The sequence below is a fragment of the Drosophila albomicans genome, chromosome 3, assembly GCF_009650485.2.
Source record: "Drosophila albomicans strain 15112-1751.03 chromosome 3, ASM965048v2, whole genome shotgun sequence".
NCBI lineage: Eukaryota > Metazoa > Arthropoda > Insecta > Diptera > Drosophilidae > Drosophila > Drosophila albomicans.
In genome coordinates this window covers 33787389-33808157 of record NC_047629.2, presented here as the reverse complement: position 1 = coordinate 33808157, position 20769 = coordinate 33787389, and the positions used below count along the sequence as shown (strand labels likewise).

At 35.5% G+C, this 20769-nt stretch overlaps 2 protein-coding genes across 2 annotated transcripts; both read left to right on the top strand.

Annotated features, from left to right (window-relative positions):
* The first annotated feature begins 9908 nt into the window (after positions 1–9908).
* On the top strand, positions 9909–20208 carry LOC117569655 (microfibril-associated glycoprotein 4-like). Its single transcript, XM_052004580.1, has 4 exons — positions 9909–10043; positions 10110–10458; positions 18961–19363; positions 19423–20208. The coding sequence occupies exons 1-4, from the start codon at positions 9957–9959 to the stop codon at positions 19550–19552; spliced, it is 969 nt and encodes a 322-aa protein (XP_051860540.1). The 5' UTR covers positions 9909–9956; the 3' UTR covers positions 19553–20208.
* Positions 12801–14166, top strand: LOC117569654 (fibrinogen-like protein 1). The gene is made up of 3 exons (XM_034250898.2): positions 12801–12926; positions 12995–13824; positions 13883–14166. The coding sequence occupies exons 1-3, from the start codon at positions 12840–12842 to the stop codon at positions 14010–14012; spliced, it is 1047 nt and encodes a 348-aa protein (XP_034106789.1). The 5' UTR covers positions 12801–12839; the 3' UTR covers positions 14013–14166.
* Positions 20209–20769: the final 561 nt, after the last annotated feature.

Below are 20769 nucleotides of genomic sequence, written 5' to 3'. Positions count from 1 at the left end.
GCCACTGGTACTGTAGTATATCGATATACTAAATAAAGTATATCGATTTACCAAATATAGCCTTTTATATCTGGGAACGATCTGGTATATTTTTTACTCGATTTATCAAATATAGCCTTATATATATATTTGTATTTTTCAGTATATTAATTCGGTATATCTTAAGAATAATATGGTTGCGGGTATCTCATAGTCGAGCCCACTTAACTGTAGCTCTTCTTTTTGCTATTCGTTTCGCTTTGGTATCGCATAAACATGCTTAAAATATGTTGTTCATATAAATGGCGCACGTCAGGCTTTTAGGCAGCACCTAAAACTGAAGTCGAAACGCAGCCTTGGTGTCCATTGCAAGTAAATTACTTACTGCTGGGCATGGCCAAGTGTCCCACGCCCCATTGTACTTGTACTTGTGGCACAGTGGTCATCAATTACATGGAAGTGCGTGAAGAGCGTTCCACAAATTGCCGGGCGTAAATTAGCCACACCCAAGTGACGGTCGTAGCTCGGCGATGGCGAGTTGTGTTCAGCAAGTGGCCGTCAATTGTGTTGATTGAAAAAAATTGGCAACGAAACCAAGCAAAAGTGCTTAAAGTCGAGCCGAGAAATCCGTCAATCTTAAAGTTTTCCGTTGTTTGTTGTGGCGAAAAGCCTTGCAAAAGTTGCTGGGACTTGGCCTCCAATTTCCACACATTGAGATAGCATCTTAATTACCCACATACGCACACGCACACACAACACTCACACACACAAAGTCACCCACACATTTCAACATCTATATGTAGACATTTGTGTTCATGCCCAGCGCCACATCAGCAAGTCAATGACCCATTGGCACTGGCTACAAATTCGGTCAGCTCTTTAATATTCCACAAGCTCATGTTGACACTCACTTCAGACGCAGATGATACCCAGCGAAAAAAGTGAAAATAGGGTGTGCAAGACCAACAGTATAACAGAAGATAATTGACTTCAAAAATAAAATGAAAAATATTTTGCATATTCTTATCCTATATTTCTAATTTCATTTGTAGAGAGAATAAATTAGCTTTAAAAGCACTTTTATCTTAAGTAATATAAATATTTCTTTACGTTTCGCAATGTTTATAAGATAAACATTTAGGTATCATTAATGCAAAAAAATTCGTTTAACCAAAATCCATATCATATTTAAATAAAGAAATTAAATTTATCTTAGGCATTGTTTTGGAGTTTAAAATTGTGTAAAATTTGTATTATTATAAAATTAAAAGGTATGTTTGCGTCACCCCATATTTCAGATGTACGCAATATTGTGGTTTTTTTAAGGCGACAAAGCAATAACAATTTCCTGTTTGTGCAAACTTTACGCTCACACACTTTGGAAGTGGTCCAAGCAGCTAGCAAGTGGAAGCTAAAGCAGGACCGGGAGCACCAGCAGGATGAGAATGAAAGCCCGGCAGATCCAGGGCTGGGCAACAGGAAAACATTAATTACATAGAGCACACAGACACATACAAACATACATACACCCAAACACATTCAATGTGTAGTTTGTAGTCGCACACCTAGGCGTATACGTAACAATGATACAAAAAAATTGCAGGCCGCATTGAGGAGTCGCCCTTGGCCGCAGCAACTTTCCCAATGCTTCCACTCCCCCTCTTCCTCTTCCTACTCCTCTGCTGTGTAATTTGAGTTTGTTTTGCTTTTTGTGCTGGGCCATTGTTTGTGTGGCATAGTTATTTATACTGGTCTCCAGATGTAGCAGCAACTCCTGCAGCAACAGCAGCAGCAGCTCTCTCCTTGGCCTGAGAGCCTTTTATGCCAGCTGATGAGCATTTTATTTGCTGACCATAATTGTGCCCCGACTACGACGGCATCCACAAAGATTTGTCATTTCGTTGGGACTGCGGCTGCAAAACGGGAAATGTGGCACGTGTTTTCAATGAGAGAATGGAGCCTTTTTTCTTTTTTTGGATAACAAATATATACACAGACACCGAGTCGTATACTCGCTATTCTGTCAGCTGTAATGAGCTTGGGTTTCCTGACACATTTCGGTGGTTTCTTTCTTTATGGGCCAGGTTCATTTATTTTCGGTCTTTTTATATATTTTTTCACTGTAACGAGGCGTATTTGTTTGTTATAAATTACTTATTGATCTGGAGTTCAGAGAAATGTTAACTATTTACTCTTAATGGAGATTGAAAAGCGATTTAAATCGCGTTGAAAGGATTTTTAAAATGCCTGTATAAAGCATCTTTCGCTAACAGTTTGTCGCATTTTGGTTGTAAATGAATTAAGCAAGCTTAAATTAATTAAAAGTTCTACAATTTCCTGCCCATTCCCCATTCTCGGCGAGAGTGTCGAGTGTGCTTGAGTGTGTGTGTGTGTGTGTGTTAAATAAGCCAAAACTTTTTCTTAATGTTTCCATTTGCCTACCTCATTTAAAATCCCCTGAAAGCACAAAGGCAGGCTAAAAAGTTTCCCCAGAATTTGAAATTAAAAGCGAAAACCAACTGGGACTCATCCATAAAAAAATAAAAACAGAATGCGAAGAAGGAAATAAAAAAGAGTAGGCCTCAATCATTTTAACATCATGAGTAGCAAAAAAAAAGCGAATGCGAAAGAGAAGCTGAAGATATGCAAAAATAAATATAAATGGCGATACGCATAAGCCGACCAGCTACAAAAATGCCCCCAAACAATAAACGGATGGGCCTTGGACAACAAACGCACACTTTCGTCTTTCCGGCCTGGCCATTAGTCATTATTGACACATTCTTTCCGCCTTTTTCGAGCCACTTTCGACAGAAGCTGACTTCACTCCGACAAGCAGTCGACCATTCTGTCTGCCAGTCAGGGACAACAAACTCGTTTCTCGTTTCTCGAAAGAGATTTCTGTTGTTCGACGTCCAAAGTGATATTTCCGCTTGAACTGTCAAATATTGTTAACATTTTTCTTAGTTTTTCCACATATTTTCACATGCCAAAATGCAGGCATGCAGCAAAGAGCAACACACATTTGATTTTCTTTAAATGATATCAATCTAGACGAAATTCTTGACCCTTACTTTAAATTACTTAACTTGTGCTCTGTTTCCTAGAGTATTTTGTAGTCTTGGTAATATAAATATCTTACACGCTAAGCTGTCGGAAGTTTCAGCGACATAGAAACTAGAAACATTGCCAAAAAAAAATATATATATATAAAGAAATGCTGGCGTTTGCTATCCTTCCTTCCTTCCCTATTTTGTTTGCCAGCTTACAGTTCAATGATGTATGCTGTTAATTTGCCAAACAACAAATCAGATGAGATGCGATGCGATGCGAAGCGATGCTTGGCATACGGTCAGGCAATTTAAGTTTTGCTTTGATCTTTAACTTAAGCAGGAAGTTGATGAGAAACTTGGGAGCGAGAGTGGGAATTGATGATAAGCAAAAACAAAGGTTGAGAAACGATTAACTTGGCCTTTGAAAGTGGTCGACTGCAATTGAGTTAATGCGGATAAGCGTCCACTTAATCAAGCAATGAAATCAATGGCAAAGATTAGGTTTAGTTAAAGAAATGAAAGCATGCAAACCGTTGGCTGATTTCTTAATTGTTTGAATGTTAGTGAAGTGGGGATGTAATGGGAAAATAAAAACTCAAGAAAATGAACAGCTTAGAAATGATTCTCAGCTATAGAAAAATTTAGGATAGGCTGTCTTGCTTAATATTAATATGAATTTAAAGTAAGCGATGTCAAAAAAGTGCTTAGGCCAAAAGTATAATACAATTTGTAGTTAAGCTAGTAAAAACTTAACTTAATAAATATATCAATCCATTGTTAATTTTAATGCAGACATCAACCTTTCTAACAATATTTGAAGCCACAAAGGATTTAAACTTTGAGAAGAATACTTCTCTTAAAGAAAAGGAACTTCAAAACGTGACATTTTCGCTAAAAATAAAGTAAGGATCTAGATGCTGATAAGACACTCAGTCTCAAGGATTTTGAATTCTTCTGAAGTCGCTCCACTTAAGCTGAAGTATAAACTGTTAGAAGAACCTGTTCTGCCCACAACAATATTAGCATTAGCAATGAAAACAAATAACTAAAGTTTGCAGTTAGTAAACCATTTCAATATCAAGTTACCCGCAAACAAATGGAGTACTGCGTTACATAAATGGAGCGGTTGTTTAAACAGCAAATTTCGAAATAGTTACACACAATGGTTGGCTATGTGTGTGTGTGTGTGTGTGTCCATTTAAATCGAGTGTAAATGTTTATTTAATCGTGCAGAGCAAAAGCGAAAACCAGCTACAAAGTTTATTGTGAACTCAATTAAAGCAACGCCTCGCTGGTTAGTTAGGGTTGGATTGCGTTGGATTGGGTTGCTAGAATTTAACAGGCGACGAAGTGAGGGACGAGGGAATGGATTGTTGTTCTTGCTGGCTCTGTTGGTGGAAATGGGGTTGAAGCGGAGGCGAGCTTCTGGTCAAAACAAACACACGAATGCCAAATAGCAGAGCAAAAGGCAATGGCTGCAAAAATGTTGCCGATTTCTGTTACAAAATCAACTAAAACAAGCAGCACAAAAGAAGCCGCTAAGTAAACACCGACACCAAACAACAACAATAACAGTGGCAAAAATAACAACAATGGCAAACAAAGTAAATATAAAGAATTTGCCGGCAGTTGTTAGCCGGTTCTCTAGTTAGTTGACTTGTTTCAGATTGTTGTGTCCCTTGTAACTAAGTTGGGCAAGTCACAAAACTGCAAAACTATAGAACGACTTACAGCCACGTAACATAAGGTGGGGTAAGAAGGGAAGGAATTGCTCTGGGTCGTGTCCTGGCAACTAAGCAGGAGACAATAAGCAAACTCACACACACACAGAAGAAAAAGGCAGCTTAGCTCAAATCACAGCGGCATAGGTACACAAAAGGATCCTTTTAAGATATCCACAACAAGGCTTCTGTCACGCCTCTTTACCACCCGACCGCCCCCTTCGTTGTCTCCTCCGCTCAAATGAGCAAAGGAAAATATTTTGCATAATTAAATGTAACTTGAAATGCCAAAATAATAATTAAGGTGACAGCATAATGAGTTTCCTTCCACCCAACCAGCCGCCTTTTCTTGTATCCTCCAGACTCCTTTCTGCCTCGTCGCCAGCTGTCGGCAAATGGAAATTGATTGAAGCAAAAGTGCGAGAGAAAGAGATTCTAATTGAATACATAAGAAGCCAGAGCAGAGGTGACAAGCTCAAGACGGAAATGAGTTGAAGATGCAGAACTAGTAGAAAACAGTGTTAAAATTGACAGCAGATGACCAGAGTTACAATTTAAAGATGTTTAGCACTTTAAGCTCCGTCCAGACTTGACACATCAGTCGCAGAAGCCGGCTAACTAGGCCAACAGACTTGTCGATTTCTTTTAGACCATCTCAATAAATTTAGTACTTTGCGCCAAGGCCTCAGCCTGGGCCAGATACATTTGAAGTGCCAACTTGAGTAGCAATTGGTCGAGGAGGCGAGGAGAAGGGAAAATGTCGAATGTCGAATATTGTTGGACAATGGCCAGAGAAATCAAAGTCAAATACGATACATATACTAGTGTAATGTTAAAATTGATAAAATGTCTGCAGCTGCCGTACAGAGTTGTATTGTTGCAACAATAAATATTTCATGGGTCCTTCGACTTTGAAGCAAGGGCATGGGATCACAATTTATTTGTTGTTTGTGGAGTACAAACATCATTAGAATTTGAAATAATTTGCTTGTCAGTCAGTCAGTCAGTCAGCAGGAATGTGCTCTACACTGACTGCAATGTACAGTCTTTAGTTTGCTTTTGCCTTTGGCATTGGTAAATTCTCAGCTTAGATAAAGGGTAAATATTTTTGCATATGGAAAACAAAATGAAAATCCGAACAGCAAAAGCTTCTGACATTTTATTTAGCTACGCTCTGGGCGCTACTTTGTTGTTGAATGCGAAAACTCATTAACTTTATTAAACAGTCAAAACAAAAAAAAAAACATACACATACTATTCGCTGGGCACACAATTGAGTGACTAAAAGATACCACAAAAAAAATATTAAATTTCAAGTTTGAGTTTCACTTTTTATCTTTAAATAAATAATAATTTATAAGCAATCATTAAAAGTTTGCTTTATATTCAAGCTACTTTACTGGCTCAGCATACCCAGAATATCGACAATTTAATGGATATAAGCGAGTTGGAAAACTACAGTCGAGTGTGCTCAACTGTGATATATCCGTTACCCATTTTTAATGAAAGCAAAAATATATTGATATAGTAATACCACATTTAAAATATACCATGGAATGCAAAATATACCAGATTGACAGCCAAAGCAATTATTTCTTATATAACTTCTAAAATTTGTGTCCGATTGGAAACAAATTTTCAGGAATCATAAAAATTATAATTATGTACCAAATATCAGTGTAGTATGATCAACTTTAAGATACTCACTACCGTATTTAAATATACCAAAGGCAATATTTGGTTACCGATATACCAATTTATTTAAAAGAGAGAAAGTACAATGCCAGATTGTCATAACTATAGTACCAAAGATATCTACTTTTGCCTATTACATAGATTATCCAGAGGCACAAAGTTGTTATACCCTTCTACACTATGGGTTGCGGGTATAAAAACTATAAAATGCACTTACCTAAGCGATTTTAGCACTGAGCCTGCGGTGGCACCCCTGCAGTGGGTAGAGTGAGATGGGTTTCGAACGTTCAACGTTCGTTTTGCAACTGAATGCTGCAAAATATAAATTGAAAATAAATAGTTGAATGGCAAACACAGGGAAATGCTTAATGGCCAAGGCAAACCAATTGAATTACGCAAACGGAGTCAAACACATTTCAAAATTTTTGCTTCTAGCTCAAACATTGAACTGCAAAACTTTTATGGCATACTACGGATGAAATCAAAACTCATTGCGCATTGGGAACAATTCTATTCACAGTTGTGCAATGAGTTGCCCGATATTGGAGAGGAAAGAGAGAGAGAGAGAATTTCCACAACACACACACCCATTTAATTAACCCTCTCACTCTTTGTTTGCCGCTTGGCCTCTTTCACACCGCCAGCAACAAATATAAAGGCCAAACAGTTGGCAGACAAGCCAATTTGTGGTCTTGGCTTTGAAAACTCTGACATAGTCGGTCGACTGTCGACGGTCGGCGGTGGGCACTCGACCCCTTAAAATGCGGCAACAACTTCAACTCATTAAAATTGAAGAGGCTTACGAAAAAGTTGCGTCGTGTCGACCCGTCCATCATCTCCAGCATCTCTCTGTCACCTCCGTCGACCATTTTATGTCAGGTGAGTCGAGGCGAATCTATTCACAAAAATGTTCAAATGGGAAATGCAATTAAATGGCGCCTGAAAGTATGCCACAACCTTTTTTCGCATCTAATGCTAATGCATAAATTAGCTGCTAGCACAACAATTACAAAAGTTCCATACTAAAATTAAGCATTACATTTTATTGCTACCCATCTCCTCTCTACACCTTTTCGCATCAACTCGGAGTAACTTTTTAATTGCTTGTGATATTCCAACCCGAAGCCAAGCACACCTCACATTCTAATCGTCATAATTTTGAAATGAAAGCAGAAAACGTGACAATAGAGCCATAAACAGTTTTATTTGAATGCCGCGTAGAGTTGTCAACCGGTATTGCTCGCTTCGCAAATAGATATAAAATATGCATAAAAGCATTTAGGCGTTTCACTCCGATTTAATTATAAACTCAAGATTTGTATTGCATTTAACAAGTAAAGAAATTAAGAATATTTTCTACATGTATTTTTGCAATTGTTTAAAGAATTTAAATTTGTGGCAAACGTTGCCATTCGATTTCTTGACTTTCACAATACTTTTCTGTTAGCTCGTTGACACACTTCTGCGACATTCATTATGCAGTAGACTTTTCTACTTACCGAGCAAATGTGCGCTTGGCCGGGAGAAAACAAGACGGATTATTTGAGCAGGTCATTAAATTTATTTTTTCTCATTTTCGTCTCTCTCTCTCTCACACTCTCTTTCGTGTTTGGCAGTGTCACACAGTTTTCTTCTGTTTTCGATGCGTTGCTTTTGACGGCTCATGGGAGCTTATGTGGGGCCCATAATTACCCAGAAGAGCAGTTAATGACCGATTGTTGAGAGCTTTTGCATTCGGAAGCAGCGCTGATAAGTAGGTGGCATTAAGTGTAAGTTGATATTACGTATACGCTACGTGAGCTGACGCTTCTTTTTGTGCTGCACATACAAACTGATGCCGCGGCACTCTCGGGTATTTATAGCTTTAACTTTTCAAACAGTTTGGAAATGAAGTTTGCCATTTCTGGGTTTTGCTGAACTTTTAGGCGCTGCCATTTTCAAATTCAATTAATTACGCCACCTAGGCGGAACCTGACGCTTTATTTCGGCACGTGATAAATTCATTTAAGCCCTCCCCCTCACAAAAACGTTTCGAGTAATGTTTGCATATTGTGGCACGGCGTATCTGCCCCTGTTTTCTGGTTTTTACATAGGCAAAGTGGGCATAGTCATCATCGCAGTAGTAACAAAGTTTACTACTATGCCGTGCACGGCGACTAATTGAGTTGCGTTTAACCGACAGGCGAAATAAAATAATAATACCAAACATTTTATGTGGTACACGCAATTCCTAAGTAATTGCCAGAATGCTATGCAAATACGAGTACTGCTAAAAAAATAAATGGAACCCCTTTGTCCGCCCGACGAAATCAAACCAAAGAAACCTTGCTAGCTCTTACTTACTCAATCAACTAATCGCTAAGGCTATGTCTGAACCCGGCTCAAGGGCTCATTCGCACACTTGACAGCTCAATTTACTTTGGCCCGCTAATTAAAACGCAGCACTGACTGCGCCTTAATCAGCGTATTAATCTCAGTTTGGGGCACAGACCGAACCCGAGACACACAAAGCTCTGCTTCACTTTTGAATTCACTTTTGTTTGCGCTTCTTTTTCCTCTCGTTTTTGTTGCTTACTTTTTTTCTGTTTAAACATAAACCAAATGCCAGCGCATTTGTTTATTGTCATGGCGCTTTTCGGCGCTTTTGTCTAATATTCTACTTGACACGAAATATTATTAATTGGTCTAGACGCGACCAAAGGCAGGCAGACAAACAAGCGTTTCCAAAGCCAACTCATTACTTGTAAATGCAAAAGAAATACCTAAAACCAAATCATGTTAATAGACTGAGGATGAGCAAACTATTGTAAGTTGTGCAGAGCATTTTAAACAAACATAACCACAAAAAAAAAATTTTGAATTTAGTTTTCAATACTGGATGAGGATTGTCAACAAGAACTTTGTAAAAAATAATGCTAGATTTGTTAATGAATTTCGATTTGTTGCGTAAACATTTTTTAAATTATTGCGCATTAAATTCCTTGAATAATATTCAATAAGACACTCAACATTAATTAATATATTGTTTGTCACAAGTACCTATTACTTTAAGTAATGTCAATGTCATTTAGTGGGCACAATGCTAATTTGCTGATTTGCTTTTTAATTCTTAATAAATCGAGAGAGTTAAGCAACAACATTCCCTGTTTAGCAATTTCAGAAATTTTTCCTAAATTTTTGATGTAAAAAATGATTTCCAAAATATTGAATTAACTAAATAAGTAAATCTATTTTAAAATTATATATTAAATATACTTTACGTGAATCAACACATATACCCGCTCTATTTATAACGAATGGGTATAAGAAGAAGATTACATAGGGACTGCATATTCATTTGCCTTTGTTCACATTAGCGAAATTTAGAATCGGGTTCTGATGCATCAAAATCGTAGCAATATAATGTAAACAGTTTGCGATAGGAGAGTCCATTTCATTCGTTATAAGCAGCTGGCATTTGAGACTCAGCTTTAGTTTACTTTCAAACGCTGTCGAGAACGAGACGAAAATGCGAATTAAATACGTGATGATTTTAAAGTTTTTGTTACTTTTCGTGGTTGTGACGGCAAAAAGCAATTCTAATAATATAGATTATGTGAGTGAGCACTGCGAAATCGTAGGAGATTCAATGATTTTAAATTTATAATTATTTCTGATATAGGAAATTGTTAAAGTGAGTAATCAATGCGATGGTTTTTGTTTCAAAATGCTGATGCCTATTCTGGAGAACATTGCGGAAATAAAGACTAAACTTGCCAACTATGAAAATCTGCTCCAATCTAAGGATGAGCAGATTTTAGAATTGCAGAATCAGCTGGAGCAAAAGACATGTCCTGAAAACAACGTCGAAAAATCAGCTGCATTACTTCCAGCAAATGAGGCTGCTAATCAGACGAAAGAATTGGTTATACAAGAGTTGCCAACAAATTGTCTTCTCTATGAGAACTCAACTGGTATTAATGATGTAGAGGTGCCCAATGTTGGCAGACTTAAGGTGCTATGCGATGAAGGTGGTTGGACAGTGGTTCAGAGACGATTCAATGGTCATGAAAATTTTTATAGGGACTGGACTGATTATCGCAATGGTTTTGGTAAGCTGCAGGGAGAGTTCTTCATTGGATTGGAGGCATTGCATCAGATGACAACGTCAGAGCGCTTTGAGTTGCGCATTGAGCTTATGGATTCACCAACTCAAGTTCATTATGCTCGTTATGACCATTTTGTCATAGGCAACGAAGAGGAAGCGTACAATCTGAAGTCGCTGGGAACCTATTCGGGTAATGCTGGAGATGCTTTGCGATACAACATAAATGATAAATTTACAACTTTCGATTGGGATAACGATGTCTGGCATGGTAATTGTGCCAACTATTATGCAAGTGGCGGATGGTTCAACTCGTATGCCAATAGGTAAATTAACAGCATAATCAACAAAAGAATGGAAATTTATTTTTAATGTTTTCCACAGTAATCTCTTTGGCAAATACTTGGACTCGCAAGCCTATAGTGTGGAGGGAATTTGGTGGTACACCTGGAAGGGCTACAAATCGTTAAGCTCTGTGAAAATGATGATCCGTCCATTGCACTATGGTCCCAAGTCCAAAATTTCATGGAAGAAAATCTGAATTTTTTTTTTATATATTTAAACTAGATACCCTAGATAGAAAGTATCAATAATGCAATGCAATTGGCACAACATTACCATATAAAATCAGCTTCAGTCTGAGATGAATCTAAGATAAAATAAATAATGTATTTCAAGAAATATTAACTAAAAATAAGAATAAAGTTTTTCGGAATTTGGCTACGTCATATAGTATCCTTTATAATAAACCAAATTAGGTTATATTCAAATACATTGTTGTACAGCTTTTTAAAAGCCTTATAAAAGAAAAATATTAAGACGAATAAGAGCTGACACTAAAAAGTCGCAATTTGCAGCATAATAAAGTATCCATTTTGTCGGCTTATATTTCGAGTGCCCTATCTTTAGTTTATTTTCAACTTATGATTATGAACAGAAAAAAAACTTGTATCATTTATTTCAATTCTACATTGTTAGTGCTCAATGCACATTGGTTCACTTTCGTTGTTTCTAGGCGACGACCGTCTTCATGTCATCGATATCCCATCCGCTGTCAATCTATCGTGCCATCAGTATATCGATATTACATCGATATTCTGACTAAATATATTGATTCCCTACGAAAAACATATGTGCAATTTTATTTTCAGTTTTTCCAGGAGCATTCTTTCTCATCAAATGGACAAAACATGCGCTTGTAAGTTACATACGTGAAACAACAGTGTCAATATCATCATAACGAAAACCTATACATTGAACTATGTATGTACGCATGCATATACAAACATATATTATAATAATGAATAAGTGCGATAGCGACGATCAACGAAAGTTTACTTTGACAATCGACTAGCGCAATTAAGTATTCATTATTTTATATTTTCTTTATCTCTCAGTCGTAAATCAAAATAATTATTCATATGTTTCATTTATTAATTCTGTATGATATTAATTCAAGCACGATACTAAATTACAAAACAACGGTCAAAAATCTGGTAACACTATTTTTACCATTTGTTGAGCCAAAATGTTTTGGTAATTGTCGGTTGTCTGTGGTAGTATATATGTATATATGTATACACCAACAAAATATTTTGAATTTAGTTTTCAATACTGAATGAGGATTGTTAACATGAACTTTGTAAAATTTGTTGCGTAAACATTTTTTAAATTATTGCGCATTAAATTCCTTGAATAATATTCAATAAGACACTCAACATTAATTAATATATTGTTTGTCACAAGTACCTATTACTTTAAGTAATGTCAATGTCATTAAGTGGGCACAATGCTAAACTATATTTTGTGCTGATTTGCTTTTTAATTCTTAATAAATCGTGAGAGTTAAGCTACAACATTCCCTGTTTAGCAATTTCAGAAGTTTTTCCTAAATTTGATGTAAAAAATGATTTCCAAAATGTTGAATTAACTAAATAAAATCTATTTTAAAATTATATATTAAATATACTTTACGTGAATCAACATATATACCCGCTCTATTTATAACGAATGGGTATAAGAAGAAGATTACATAGGGACTGCATATTCATTTGACTTTGTTCACATTAGCGAAATTTAGAATCTGGTTCTTCCCCGAGTTTTGCTGTGGCCAGATTGATAGAATATCACGTTCGTGTATTGATTCAAATACGAGCGATCGAGGGTAAATTCCGCTGATGCATCAAAATCGTAGCAACATAATGTAAACAGTTTGCGATAGGAGAGTACATTTCATTCGTTATAAGCAGCTGGTATTTGAGACTCAGCTTTAGTTTACTTTCAAACGCAGTCGTGAACGAGACGAAAATGCGAATTAAATACGTGATGATATTAAAGTTTTTGTTGCTTTTCGTGGTTGTGACGGCAAAAAGCAATTCTAATAATATAGAATATGTGAGTGAGCATTGTTGAATCGTAGGAGATTAAACGATTTAAATTAATAATCATTTCTAATATTATAGAAATTTGTTGATGCGAGTAATCAATGCGATGGTTATTGTTTCAAAATGCTGAAGCCTATTCTAGAGAACATTGCGGAAACAAAGACTAAACTTGACAACTATGAAAATCTTGTCAACTCTAAGGATGAGCAGATTTTCGAATTGCAGAATCAGTTAGCGGATCTTAAGACTAATGAGAATTTGTGCAATGAGAGAATCCAACAGAAGGATGATCTGATTCAGGAGCTGGAGCAAAAGACCTGTCCTGAAAACAACGTCGAAAAATCAGCTGCATTACTTCAGGTCCCAGCAATTGAAGATAATGCTAATCAGACGAATGAATTGATTATACAAGAGTTGCCAACAAATTGTCTTCTCTATGAGAATTCAACTGGTATTAATGAAGTAGAGGTGCCCAATGTTGGCAGACTTGAGGTGCTATGCGATGAAGGTGGTTGGACAGTGGTTCAGAGACGATTCAATGGTAGTGAAAATTTTTATAGGAACTGGACTGATTATCGCAATGGTTTTGGTAAGCTGCAGGGAGAGTTCTTCATTGGATTGGAGGCATTGCATCAGATGACAACATCGGAGCCGTATGAGTTATATATTGAGCTTATGCATTTACCAACTCATGTTCGTTATGCTCGTTATGACCATTTTGTCATAGGCAGCGATGACGAAGAGTACAATCTGAAGTCGCTGGGATCCTATTCGGGTAATGCTGGAGATGCTTTGCGATACAACATAAATGATAAATTTACAACTTTCGATTGGGATAACGATGGCTGGAATGGTAATTGTGCCAACTATTATGCAAGTGGCGGATGGTTCAACTTGTATGCCAATAGGTAAATTAACAGCAAAATCAACAAAAGAATGGAAATTTATTTTTAATATTTTCCACAGTAATCTCTTTGGCAAATACTTAGACTGGCAAGCCTATAGTGTGGAGGGAATTTGGTGGTACAACTGGAAGGGCTACAAATCGTTAAGCTCTGTGAAAATGATGATCCGTCCAAGACAGTCAGAAACATAAGTCAAATTTTCTTTAATACATTTTCCTCATTGGCACAACATTACCATATAAAATCAGCTTCAGTTTGAGATGAATCTAAGATAAAATAAATAATGTATTTCAAGATATATTAACCAAAAATAACAATAAAGTTTTGCGGAATTTGGCTACGTCATATAGTATCCTTTATAATGAATCAAATTAGGTTATATTCAAATACATTGCTGTACTGCCTTTTAATCAGATTCAATAATATATTTTCTCGTTTTGAACAGATTACAAACGTAGATTTCCATACTGCCTTATATAGTAAAAGAAAACTATTAAAACGAATAAAAGCTGACACTAAAAAGTCGCAATTTGTAGCATAATAAAGTACACATTTTGTCGGTCTATATTTCTAGTGCCTTATCTTTAGTTTATTTTCAACTTATGATTATGAACAGAAAAAAACTTGTGTCATTTATTTCAATTCTACATTGTTAGTGTTCAATGCACGTTTGTTCACTTTCGTTGTTTCTAGACGACGCCCGTCTTCATGTCCTCGATATCCCATCCGCTATCGATCTATCGTGCCATCAGTATATCGATATTACATCGATATTCTGACTAAATATATTGATTCTCTACGAAAAACATATGTGCAATTTTATTTTCAGTTTTTCCAGGAGCATTCTTTCTCATCAAATAGACAAAACATGCGCTTGTAAGTTACATACATGAAACAACAGTGTCAATATCATCATAACGAAAACCTATACATTGAACTATGTACGTATGCATATACAAACATATATTATAATAATGAATAAGTGCTATAGAGACGATCAAGGAAAGTTTACTTTGACAATCGATTAGCGCAATTAAGTATTCATTATTTTATATTTTCTTTATCTCTCAGTCGTAAATAAAAATAATTATTCATATGTTTCATTTATTAATTCTGTTTGATATTAATTCAAGCACTAAATACAAAACAACACTTTTATTACCACTTGTTGAAAGAAACGCAGCCAGTCACGCCAAAATGTTTTGGTAATTGTCGGTTGTCTGTGGAATTATGTACATAAGTATTTGTATTTCTGTTATTTTTAAATCCAAGTAAAGCCTGGTTTGTTTTCTTGTTCTCCGATGCATCTAAAAATAAAGTCTTATCACGAATTCGTTGACCATAAGATGACCACCAAAAATTTAGAGAATATTATATTCCAAACTATAACAAAACAATTTAAAAACAATGTTCACCTCTCAAAACTAAATTGTGTTTTTGGCATTTAACAATTAAGTAAAAGTCCAAATTTTTATTTTAAACACTGTCCATTGTGTCTTATCCGCCATTGAAATATTTTTAATTTAAAATATAATTAACTTTTTATGATTTTTGTACAGCCAGCATTCGTAACTAATTTTTTCTACAGTGTATTTCACTCATTTATACTGAGATACATTTATAATAAGAACGTCTATAACTACAGTAATTTTAAAAATAAATGTACTTATATTTTGGTTGCTGAAATAGCTGAGAAATAACTAAGAGAGAGTAAGCTATTTCCATATAAGTAAGTACATATGTAAATATGTCTATTTTGCTATTGTGGCTGACGTCATTCGTATTCTTAAATGGCACAAAATTAAATGAAAAATTATCACCCTACCAAATTCGTGTTTTTCGAGAGAGTTGAGTTTTTGATAAGAGCAGTCTATTTTATGCGTTAAATGATGCTGGCATATACATCTTAGCTTCAGTCTGCTTTCGAACACACGACGGAAAATTTCAAAATGCGAATTAATTACGTAATTATTCTAACATTTTTGCTACTCTTTGGGTGTGTAACAGCACAGAACAGATCCAATTCAAGCGATGATGTAAGCTTTGTGAAAATCCAAAAGATTCAATACACTAATATTAAATCAGTACTTTGAACAGCAGGAAGATGGCTCATTTAATCAATGCGATGCTTATTGTTTCAATATTATGAAGACTTTTCTGCGGATCTATGGGGATGCGATTCAGTCCAAAAATGAACAGATTTTAGAATTGAAGGAGAAACTGGCTGATCTTAAAAGACATAATGTGAAGATCAAACAAAAAGATGAACTGATTTCGTTGTTGCAAAAAAGAATTTGTTCTAACATTGGAGAATCAGGTGCATTGTTTGAAGACCAAATTAATGAGACAACTAATGATTTCAATCTAGAAGACTTTAATTATAACACTTTGAATTGGCTTTCCAATAACAATGCTAGTCAGATAGAAGATGATTTATTTGAGGACATTGGGAATGAAACTATTGACGCTTTCAAGGATTCTACTTTAAACAAGACGGACGATTTGCAAGTTCCAAACTTACCTTTAAATTGCCTTAAATATGCAGAGTCAAATTACATTTATGAGATATGGGTGCCCAATGTGGGCAGTCATAAGGTATTATGTGATGAATTTGGTTGGACAGTGATTCTCAATCGATTCAACGGTAGTGAAAATTTTTATAGAAAGTGGTCCGACTATCGCAGTGGATTTGGTGACCTAGAGGGCGAGTTCTTTATAGGTTTGGAGGTATTGCATCAGATGACATCATCTCAAGGTTATGACATTCGCATCGAGCTAACGAGCTTCGACGATTATGTTTACCATGCGGATTATAGCTATTTTATTATAGGTAGTGAACAGGAGCAATATAGCTTGAAGTCTATAGGAGGCCATCATGGCAATCTTGAAAATGTTTTTGAGTCTAATATTGGACAGAAATTCACAACTTTTGATTCGGATAACGATAAATGGGTTGACGGAAATTGTGCCGTGCATTATTCAAGTGCCGGATGGTTCGATAAGGTGGCCACTATGTAAGTTATGAACTGAAATTTACGAAACAATAGATTATAATTCTCATTGCTTTTCACAGGAATCTCTTTGGCAACTATTTACACTCTGAAGTGATGGATGACCAAGGCATATGGTGGAAGGACATTAAGACCTGGAAAGCTGTAAAAATTACAATGCGCCCAGAAAAAAAGGAACGAAATTAGTATACTCATATATACACAAAATCCGAGTTGTGTGACGCACAGCTAATAAATTGTAGATAATGTTTGCCTTAAAACAACAACGTTAGTTCGTTTTTAATATTACTGCCAATATATTATGGTATACCGATGTATGTTGTTGCGAAAAATTATATGTTGACATACACTTTTTATTCATCCATACACTTTTATCCAATTATTTTGTTAAAACGAGGAGTTTGCTCTTTTTCTAATCTCAAAGAGATAGTTGACGTAATTCCACTAAAAAAAATCATCGACAGCTGTTGATCTTAATAATGTTTTGTACAGTGCGAATTAGTTGCAGCTTTATATCGTGCATTTAACCAAAGAAAAATAAAGAAATTGCATTACATATTTTAATTACATATCTGATTCAAAACCATTTTGATGTCTCTAACTTAAAATATTTTTCAAATACTTGCGACAATGTTCAGCTTCGAATCGAATAAAATTTGAGTAAAAAGTAGGAGGCCACAGATAATGATAAGGGGAATCTAAAAATAGTTTGCGAGAATTTTCAAAGTGCAAAGCAACGACCACATTTACTTACACTCTTCTCTCTCTCCGGAATATACCATAGACTCAAAAAATACCAGATTTGTCAACGATACATATGTTTCGTGTTGGCCATGAGTTATATGGTTATACTTTTCTACCAAATGTGAAACAGTTATAAACATTAAATGAAAACATTTTTAAATAGTTATTGTTTATTTACTCTTACAACTGCTAGATTTTTCCATCCATACATACATACATATGTATAATGACAAAGCTGGCGAGAAACTGACCTAGGCATAGCGTTTAGCGATAAGAATTCAACTGCGTCATTCTATAAATAAATCTAAAAAACTGACCTGCGTGTAGCAAGCATGTGATGCTATGTATTCAAAATATGAAATAAATCCACATAGCATGATTATTATTATTATTAGTTATATGAAACAATTTTTAAATCCACTAGAACTTTACTATTACAGTCTCTAGACTCTTAACATGGATAACTTAGATACTTAAACTAATATAAATATACTAGTTATAAACATATGTTAATACCTGCTTTGTTCCACTTTAAGAGGGTATATCACTTGTAGAAAATAAAATTTTCGTTTTCTGTTTCCGAATCACTTGGAATTTCGAATCGGCTTCTTCCTCGATCTTTGCTGCTGCCGGATGTTTTAAGACTGGGTTCAATTACTTTTACAGAATCAAATACGAGCTCAACAAAAAGAATACATAATGTAAACAGTTTGCGATAAGAGAGTCCATTTATTTCGTTATATGTAGCTGGCATTTGAGACTCTACTTTAGTTTACTTTCAAACGCAGTCGAGAACGAGACGAAAATGAAAATTAAAAACGTGATGATTTTTAAGTTGTTGTTGCTTTTCGGGTTTGTGACGGCAAAAAGCAATTCCAATAATATAAATTATGTGAGTGAGCATTGTGAAATCGTAGAAGATTAAACGACTTAAACCAATAATCATTTCTAATATTATAGAAAATTGTTGCAGCGAGTAATCAATGCGATGGTTATTGCTTCAAAATGCTGAAGCCTATTCTGGAGAACATTGCGGAAACAAAGACTAAACTTGCCAACTATGAAAATCTGGTCCAATCTAAGGATGAGCAGATTTTAGAATTGCAGAATCAGTTAGCGCATCTTAAGACTAATGAGAATTTGTGCAATGAGGCGATCCAACAAAAGGATGATCTCATTAAGGAACTGGAGCAAAAGACATGTCCCGAAAACCCCGACGAAAAATCAGCTGCTTTGGTTCAGGTGTTAGCGAATGAGAATAATGCCAATCAGACGAAGGAATTGAGTGTACATGAATTGCCAACAAATTGTCTTCTTTATGAGAAATCAATTCATGAGGTAAAGGTTCCCAATGTGGGCAGACTTGAGGTGCTATGCGATGAAGGTGGTTGGACAGTGGTTCAGAGACGATTCAATGGTAGTGAAAATTTTTATAGGAACTGGTCTGATTATCGCAATGGGTTTGGTAAGCTGCAGGGAGAGTTCTTCATTGGATTGGAGGCATTGCATCAGATGACAATGTCAGAGCGCTTTGAGTTGCGCATTGAGCTTATGGATTTCCATAATCACGTTCGCTATGCTCACTATGATAATTTTATCATAGGCAGCGATGAAGATGATTATAGACTGAAGTCTCTGGGATCCTATTCGGGCAATGCTGGAGATGCGTTACGATATAATCTTCGAGATAAATTCACAACTTTCGACTGGGATAACGATAAGTGGTCGTATGGAAACTGTGCGAAATACTACTCAAGTGGCGGATGGTTCAATTTATATGCCAATAGGTAAATTAACACATTAATTGTTGAAGGAATGGAATATAACTTTGATTTGTTATTCACAGTAATCTTTTTGGCAAATACTTTAACGAGCAAGTGGTAAATATGGAAGGCATCTGGTGGTACAACTGGAAGGGCTACAACTCTTTAAGCTCCGTCAAAATGATGATTCGCCCAAGAGAGTCCGAGATTTAAGTTCAGACTCCAATTTGTTTACATAAGTCATTATATTTTATTATTATATTTTGCAGCTGTTAACACATAGTATATATGTATACAAAGCCAAGATATGTTATGATATTTGGTTTTGCTGCTTGTAAATTTTGTGTAACACATGTAATAATTTATTAATTAACTTATTCACATGGAACACAGTTTTGTTTGCCTGCCTTACACTAAAGTGATAAAGCGTAATATTGAAAACTTATTGAAATTAAGGAGTCAGAGATGCTATAGCTGAAGTAATTATAAGATTTGAACAAGTTGTTATTATATAAAAATTAGTGATAGTAAAACTTTATAGTTATCGGAGTTAAAGAAAATAATTCTTTAGATACACATATTATAATCGTTAAACTCAGGTAACGTCAGTCACAAATTTCAGCTTGTGACTCTCCAACATTTTGATTAACAGCAATAACACCAGGAGTCTAAAGTTGAAAAAACTTTGAAGCAAGCTCAAGATTAAACAAGAACAACCAGCGGCAATTGCTTTTTCCTCTATTGAATTTTGAATATTGTGTTATTCGCAAGTATTGTAATAAAATCATAACATGTTTTGTCAGCCCGTAAATCTGTTTGAAGCATTACATTAATGAAAATCTGATAATACAACTGGAAACAAACAAAGGCTTGAAATTTGTAAAAAGTATGATGATTTCTGTTCAATACTTATCTTTTATTTGTTTTAATATTTATAAATTTTCTGATTAACATTTCAAATCAGTCGATGATGACAAATTAGGTCCTGATTTTAAAAAGTCATTTTATTATATTCATTTGATATTGATGAGGAATATTTTATATAAAAATCTATATTCATATGAATCTGCCATGTTTTCCTCTTTCTACTTTCTTTCTGGATAATAAATAGGTGTATATTTAAGGAAATCTAATTCTAATTAGTCTGCTTAATACAGGTCAAGAAGTATGCGCCCCATCAAGCTATAAACTGACTTGCGGTAAAATGGTTTATAACACTTTAACAAAAGTTTGTCGACTGCATAAGTTGAGGCTAAACAGGACAGCTGTCAGTTGGACTTGTCAGGAGTGCAGATTTCAAGCACTTGGTGCTTGGTGCTCCACAGACTGAGCTGCGCGTATCCTTTGCTGTGTGTCCATCAATCCAAGCAAAACTAAAGGAACCAAGTTGGCAGACATGCGCGAGAAGCAGCTAAATAGTTGAACAAGTT

What these genes read in the sequence shown, in the direction of transcription:
- LOC117569655 (XM_052004580.1), top strand. Translation starts at nt 9,957, where the DNA reads ATGCGAATTAAATACGTGATGATTTTAAAGTTTTTGTTACTTTTCGTG. An exon ending in TAAGGTGCTATGCGATGAAG is followed by an intron (nt 10,459 to 18,960) that starts GTGGTTGGACAG and finishes TATGCGATGAAG; the next exon opens with GTGGTTGGACAGTGGTTCAG. An exon ending in TTCAATTTATATGCCAATAG is followed by an intron (nt 19,364 to 19,422) that starts GTAAATTAACAC and finishes TGTTATTCACAG; the next exon opens with TAATCTTTTTGGCAAATACT.
- LOC117569654 (XM_034250898.2), top strand. Translation starts at nt 12,840, where the DNA reads ATGCGAATTAAATACGTGATGATATTAAAGTTTTTGTTGCTTTTCGTG. An exon ending in ATTCTAATAATATAGAATAT is followed by an intron (nt 12,927 to 12,994) that starts GTGAGTGAGCAT and finishes CTAATATTATAG; the next exon opens with AAATTTGTTGATGCGAGTAA. An exon ending in TTCAACTTGTATGCCAATAG is followed by an intron (nt 13,825 to 13,882) that starts GTAAATTAACAG and finishes TATTTTCCACAG; the next exon opens with TAATCTCTTTGGCAAATACT.